Raw genomic sequence first — 7233 nt, forward strand, 5'->3', positions numbered from 1 at the left:
TGAAGGATTTCGATATAAGCCAAGAGGAGACTGGTTTTCCTTTGCTAAAGTAAGGAAACTTTGCTTCTTTTGCTCCAGTTAACAAACGTTGGTTTTCACGAGACTCACTGGCGCATGCGCAGCACTGACCTCATACGCCATCCTTCTGGAGCCTTTGCTCACCCCCCGGAGCCGTGTGAGACATTCCACTGACTGAGATCTTTATCATAGCGGTATAATTTGGCCCGGTGACTGAAAAGGACTTGCTCGTTCTCCTCTCCTGTTGAGACTTCAACAAGATCAGGCAATGGCACAACAGGCTCAAAGTACTGACCATCTCGCTCTTCCTCATGCGACGCTTCTTGCTCATCGTCTGTGCCAACAGAAGCCTGGCTCTGGTTTAGCTTAGATGGAGACTTAGAGGGACTGAGAATAGGCTGAAAACTGAAACTGAAGCCTGTGGACGATTCGCCAAAGCGGAATAAATTTTTAGCTACTGGATCAGGCTGCAAAGGAGTATTGCACACAGAGGAGCTGGCATAGTCCTCGTGCACTTCCTCACGAAAATCGTAATTATCCCATTCTAAAGTGGGTGCGGTGCTCTCAGAGTCGAGCTTACCTACAACTGCAGAGGTACTATGACTTGTATCGCAACTTTTGTCATCCTTGTTTTGGCAAGTCAAGAATGATTTGAGGTCCTTAAGCCCAGATTTCATTTCTTCAGCTTGCTTTATAAGCTGGGCCGTTCTGCCAATGTTCACGAGCTTGTGAGGCGTCTGCAAAGGAATATCCAAAAGCAGTCGCTGACACTCCTCGAATTTAAGCTTGAACTCTTCTGCAAGCTCAGGTGTTTTAAATTTTGCCGCAAGTTGTTCTAATTTGGCATCTCCATCTGAGAAGTCACTGGCCATCCACATCCAGGCTCGATCCGAGCCAGAGAGAGGCTTTAAGTTCATTGTGGTTGTGATCCAATGATTAGCACACACTTTAAACACCTGCTCTCTCCTCATAAGAACTCGAAGTCTCCCGTTCTGGCTATTCTTGAGCAGTTTAAGGTTGCCGACTCCTCTTTCTTTCCATTGGTTTGTTTCCGTATCAAATCTGAAGAGTTTGACACGCTGTGAATACAAGACTTTCTCATCTTCTTCGCCTGTAACAAGGTCGACCTTCTCCGGCATCTGAACAACGGGCTCAAACTGAATATCGTCATTCTCATCGGTTTTGTACATTTCATCATCTTGATCGACAGAGGTGTCGGCCTTGGAGCTGGAATTAACTCCTGTAAAGAGCTGCTCGCCAGCCCCTGCAAAGCCTTTGAAAGCGGGATCATTCTGGCCAAACTGAAAACTGCCTTGTGACTTTGCCAAGTCAGCGAAACTAAAGGTGTTAGGCTTTCCAGTAAAGAGGGGATTATTATCATGACTATCAGCGTCTACAGACTGTTCTGGGGTACTTGGGGCTGCCTCTTTTTCTTTCTCTTTCTCTTTATGAAGCTCAGCAATATTTTTGAGGAGGTCAGATGCAGATCCATTTTGGGACTGTTCATCTGATGGTTTTGCCTCAGATTCTGCAATGCCAAACTTAAATCCGCCAACAGGCGCCAACATGGAGAACGAAAAACTGGAACTGCCTGATGACTTTTCAGCCTCAGTTGTGGAGGACTCAAACTTGAAGCCTTCTGAGGAGGCTTTATCTTGACTTGTGCCGAATTGAAAAGCAGGGCCTGGATTGAAATTGGCTTTAAATCCTGTCGCAGCAGGTTGGCTGCTAGAACTACCAAAACTGAAGGAAAAAGAGGAACTTGACGGTGCAGCAGAGGTCGTGTTTTTCATATTTGGGTTTGCTGTCTGACATGAAACACAATGGCTGGACGAACCTTCATTTCTTACCAGGCAAGTGTCACAGTCCCACTGTCCATCTTTTTTACCAAACATGGCAGCTAGCCCACCATGTGATGTTGCTTTACTTTTTTCAGTGCTGCAGGGGGCTTGGCAAGAAACGCATTCAGTTGCTGAGGCATCATTCCTCACTAGGCAGGAGTCACAGTCCCACTGACCCTCTTTCTTGGCAAACTGAGCACCAAATCCAGTGCCAAATGGGACTGCTGGAGCTGCTGACACTTTCTCTTGTTGTGGTGCATCAGACTGAATTGTTTTTTTCTCAGCCTGAGCTACAAAGTCAGCAGATGTGACGGCAGCATCCTTCGATCCTTTGGCAAACTGAGCACCAAATCCAGTGCCAAATGGGACTGCTGGAGCTGCTGACACTTTCTCTTGTGGTGGTGCATCAGACTGAATTGTTTTTTTCTCAGCCTGAGCTACAAAGTCAGCAGATGTGACGGCAGCATCCTTCGATCCATTGGCAAACTGAGCACCAAATCCAGTGCCAAATGGGACTGCTGGACCTGCTGACACTTTCTCTTGTTGTGGTGCATCAGACTGAATTGTTTTCTTCTCAGCCTGAGCTCCAAAGTCAGCAGATGTGGCGGCAGCATCCTTCGATCCAAACTTAAAAGAAACTGGTATTTGAGATCCAAAAATGAAGCCCTTCGAGCTGATATCAGTGCTGGCGTTGTTCTTAGCAGAATCTCCAGAAAGTCCAAAAGAAAACAATTTGGCAGGAGGATCCGCAGGGCCAGAGGCTTTGGGTTCCTCTACAGGTTTGACCTGTGCTGTAGAAGGAGCTGCACTGCTGCAGGCCACGCATACTGCAGACGTGGGAGCGTTTCTTACACAGCACATGTCACAGTCCCATTCACCCGCCTTCTTGGAAAACCGGGTTTTGAGATCCACTTCTTTGGATGAAACCTGAGGCTGTGGAATTTCGCTTTCCTTTTCAGCCTGTTGGCTTTGTGGGGATTCAGAAAGGAATTTTTGAGCCTCCTCAAATTTAACTTTAAACAGTGCCGCCTCGTCTGCTGTTTTAAAACGAATGGCCAACTGCTCAGTCCTCGGCATTTCATCTGCATAGTCCATAGCGTACCACACCCAGGATTTGTCAGATCCAGCATTTGGTTTGAGGGCCATGTCGGCAGTGATATAGTGATTGGCGCAGATTTTCAGAACCTGCTCCCTCCTCATCAACAGACGAACCTTCCCGGAAGTTTTGTGCTTCAGGATTTTGATACTGCCAATGCCCCTCTCTTTCCATTCTTTAGACTCCGAATCAAATCGGAAGAGTTTTGCTCTCTTGCAGAACATCTCCTCTTCCTCCTCCTCACCAGTTTTCACGTCGACCTTATCAGGTAGAGGCACAATGGGCTCAAAATGAGGCCCATCCTCATCTTCTTCTACATGGGTGCTATCATTGTCACTTGCCCCACTTTTCTCTTCCCGAGGCTCTGAATTCCCTAATGTTGGCTTGGTTCCACTTGTAAAGCTATATCTTTGGTCGGTGTTGCCAAAAATACTCATCTTGTTCTGAGCACCATCAGTGAATGAAAATCCTGCTGCACTTTTACTTCCAAAGGTAAAGACTCCGCTCTGGCTAGGCAGCTGGTCTTGGGTCTGATGTTTTGTTTCTGACGGCACCTCTGCTTTGGGAGGAATATCTGATGTCAGAAGTCCCAAGAGGCTTTCACTATTTTTCCCCTGAGCAGAGGAGAAGGTGAAATCGCCATCATTGGATTTGAAATTGGATTTGAACTTGAATGCAGTTGATGCTGTTGTTGTTGGCACAGCAGCTACTCCTCCAAAATTGGGAACCTTAGCAGGTTCACCTGTGAACTGTGGCCCAAAACTCATCTTGGGGTCGATAGCCTTGCTTTCAGTGCTCCTGGATGGCTGTGTGGATGTAACAGCACATGGCTTAGTGAAATATCCAGGCTCTGGCAATGTTGGATTGACTGTGGGCTGAGGGACATTGTGACCGTAATACTCCTCACTGTATGGGGAGAGTAAGGATGTAGCTGGTGACTCAAACCGGATGGGAGGACCGAAGACTTGCTCTTGAGGATACATGCATGCGGGTGTTGACTGGAGAGGTGGGGTGTGTGTTGATTGCTGGTAGGCATACATATGTTGCTGAGGAGGAAGACGATTCATCCCATATACTGGGCCCTGCAGAGGCAAACAAACAATACTTTGATATAGATTCTCGGCTTCATTACTGTAGGGTAGAATATTTTGTGTTTACATGAAAATCCCTCCAGTACCTTTGTTGGTGTGACATTTGCAGCGGTGCGCAGAAGATACTGTGAATTATATGCTGGAGACTGGTTGTAGTACACAGAGGGACCTGTAGTAGCAACTGAGACAAATAAAAGGAATGGTTTAGGCATGTCTCAACTACTGTACACACAAGTGGTTCTTTAGTTTGTTTGCATAAACAAAGCACATACATAGAAGAAAAACCTGCACAAGCCTCATTGTTTCTCACATCTACTTTTGTGAGATTGTTAGGGGTGACCCCGTATAGTCGAAGATTCGATGCTTCGATAGGAGGAGCCCGATTAGACTACCAATCTCACAGTCGAATATTCGTGGGGTGTTATGATCATGCCATTTGGGGGTGCTCAAATATCTGATTTCACATAGAACTACTGGTTTTCTCCCAATAAGTTAATATACAGCCTATTAAAATAATGCTGTAAATAAGAATTTGAAAAGAAAGAAGCTTCAAATAAATATTTTAATGTGTGAATAAATCCAACCACCCCTATAGATTTAAGTTTCACTTTCCATGATCCATGACCGACAGAGGAGCATCTTGCAGCGATTTAAAACTTTAACAAGACTCAAACTGACACAGAGTGAAAGACTGGATTTTTTCGATCAGGTAGGGTACAAGTGATTTCAAAACATTTCAGCCGGTTTATATATGTCGTGTATATATTATTTATCTCGTATAAGATGCATGTGGTTGAGTTGCACTGCAGTAAAGCGCTTCATTGTAGTACTACGGTGATTATCTCTTCAGCGTGCAACGCAAGCCGGACAAGCAATGCTGAATATTAATAACTATGACTGGGACTGTCATATACATATCATTAGATTATTAGAGAACATTAGATTACAAACGTCCTTCAGTCTGGCTCTGAACTAGACTACAGCACTCTCCTAATTCTCTGCTCAAACGGTTTGTCTCTATGTACTCACTCAATTAAAATGTCAAAAGTTATATATAAAAAAAGAATAAGCTTCCATAATAAAATCATATATAAAACAAAAATAATGCCCAGAAGGTAAATTCACACTGTGAAAAAGCGAAAGCAAAGAAACTGATTGATTCTTCTGCAGGCTGTTGGTGTCTGGACTGACCTTCAAGGCCTCGACCTGCTGGCATAACATCTGCAGCAGTGACTTCTGATCCTCCACCCAGTGAGGCCAGAACACTATTATAATAAAACGCTGTGAATTTTTAGAGTTTAGTTGCCGTGTTTCTGCACGTTGTTGCGTGAAGAACATGTCCACAAAAGGAGTTTATTCAGAGCTGGAGACACACGTTCCATGCATTTGGGGCATTTTGTGCAGATAGCCTATAAATCGTAATATTAACATTATGTTGTATAAATAACGAAGCGTATTCTATTCGAGATAAATTTAATGTTCGCTGACATTTAATGTTAACTATCTTTTAATCAAAACAATCATTTACCCCGTTTGTATCTGCGACGCGTCTGTTACACATTTTCCCTATGCGTTAACATATTTATGACTGTCGAATGTCTGACTTGAGTCTTGATAATGTATTTTGCTCCACCCCCAAAACATATGATTCGACAATCAGTCGAATATCGGCAAGATTCAAAAATTCCGATTCGACTATGAAAATCCTTAGTCGGGGACACCCCTAGAGATTGTGTGTATATTCAAATGTTGAAAGTGAACCAGACTCGTTGGGGGTGGACGGGGGGTGGCACACTTTGAGAACCACTAGTATACACATACAATTTCACATTTCAATCAAAGACTGCTGATTTGGGTAAGCCATTGAACTGACCAGTGAGAGGAACACCGTGGAATGTCTGCGCTGCAGGAAACGTTTCCTGAAGTCCTTCTGCAGCATAGTTGTCTCGATACATCCTATATGAGGATGCTGTGGCATCTGAAGAGTTATGACGCAGGTCATGAACCTCGTTCTGCGTGAGACAAAATTAAAAAATATCAAAAATGAATTTCCAAACATTTGTTTTCAGCTGGTACTACAGGGCATTTATTACAGCTTATTTTTAAGTAATATTTTTGCCTTGTATGCCTTTATTAGGAGTGTAGAGCAAGAGCGAGAGGGACACAGGAGAGATAAAGACCTTGAGCTGGGACTGTGCTAGATGTCAGAGCATTGCAGACAAGACCATTTCATTCAATATTCAATAATGCACTGGGTTAATATAGCTTCACTGTATGAGAATTTACCCTTATGATCCCCTTTGTTTGAAGTTGAAAGCTGGCATGTTACACCTCTCTTTATCTCCTTGCACTGGCTACCGGTTGCGGCCCGAATCAAGTTCAAGACATTGATGCTTGCATATAGAACAGCCACAGGCTCAGCACCCGCCTACTTCCACTCACTACTACGAATTTACATCCCCTTCAGAAGTCTGAGATCCGCTAGTGAGCGACGCCTCGTGGTACCATCACAGAGAGGCTCAAAATCACTTTCCAGATAATTCTCGTTCACCGTTCCTGGCTGGTGGAACGATCTTCCCACCCCTATCCGGAATGCTGAATCCCTGACAATTTTCAAGCGACAGCTGAAAACTCATCACTTTCATCACTATCTGGCTTCATCCTAAATTAAAAAAAAAAAAAAAAAGGAAAATAAAATAAAAAAAAGTCTCATTTATTCCTTCCCTTTCTAGCTTGTACTTATTTGAACAATGTCTAGAAACTTGGTATTACGAGCACTTCCTGTGACTGTTTGCCTCTTTAAGAAGAATCGCTTGATGTATTCCCCAATTGTAAGCCGCTTTGGATAAAAGCGTCTGCAAGATGAATAAATATCCAGACTGAGAAACCTCGGTTTCAGGCTCAATCATGTAAGTGTTCTGTTGTTGTCTGGTTAATTTTATGTTGGTTATGTGGTTATGTTATGGCAGGGCCTGAATTTCGTTTTGGAAAATGGGGGGGGTAAATTCCCCCTTTAGGTGGCCCTTATGTGGGGGATTTTTTTAATTTGAGGGGGGAGTTAGGGTACTTCTTTAGACATTTTTAAACTACAATCATCCAACCTAAATGTTTCGTCACCCAGTGTATTTGTTTTACAAGTTATAATGTTGTGGATTCATATTTATATTGTGAGGAAGATACTTAAAAA

The 7233-nt window shown here is 43.7% G+C and overlaps 1 protein-coding gene across 1 annotated transcript in view; it reads right to left on the minus strand.

Moving 5' to 3' along the window:
* Nucleotides 1-7233, minus strand: part of ranbp2 (RAN binding protein 2) — a 65032-nt gene that overhangs the window by 18025 nt on the left and 39774 nt on the right. Inside the window, exons 19-21 of the mRNA XM_016242128.1 lie at nucleotides 5920-6058; nucleotides 4133-4227; nucleotides 163-4037 (exon numbers count right to left, since the gene is read on the minus strand). Coding sequence (XP_016097614.1) covers nucleotides 163-4037; nucleotides 4133-4227; nucleotides 5920-6058 — 4109 coding nt within the window. The remainder of the gene's footprint in view (nucleotides 1-162; nucleotides 4038-4132; nucleotides 4228-5919; nucleotides 6059-7233) is intronic.

The sequence above is a fragment of the Sinocyclocheilus grahami genome, unplaced genomic scaffold (assembly GCF_001515645.1).
Source record: "Sinocyclocheilus grahami isolate Dianchi unplaced genomic scaffold, SAMN03320097.WGS_v1.1 scaffold646.1, whole genome shotgun sequence".
Classification (NCBI taxonomy): Eukaryota; Metazoa; Chordata; class Actinopteri; order Cypriniformes; family Cyprinidae; genus Sinocyclocheilus; species Sinocyclocheilus grahami.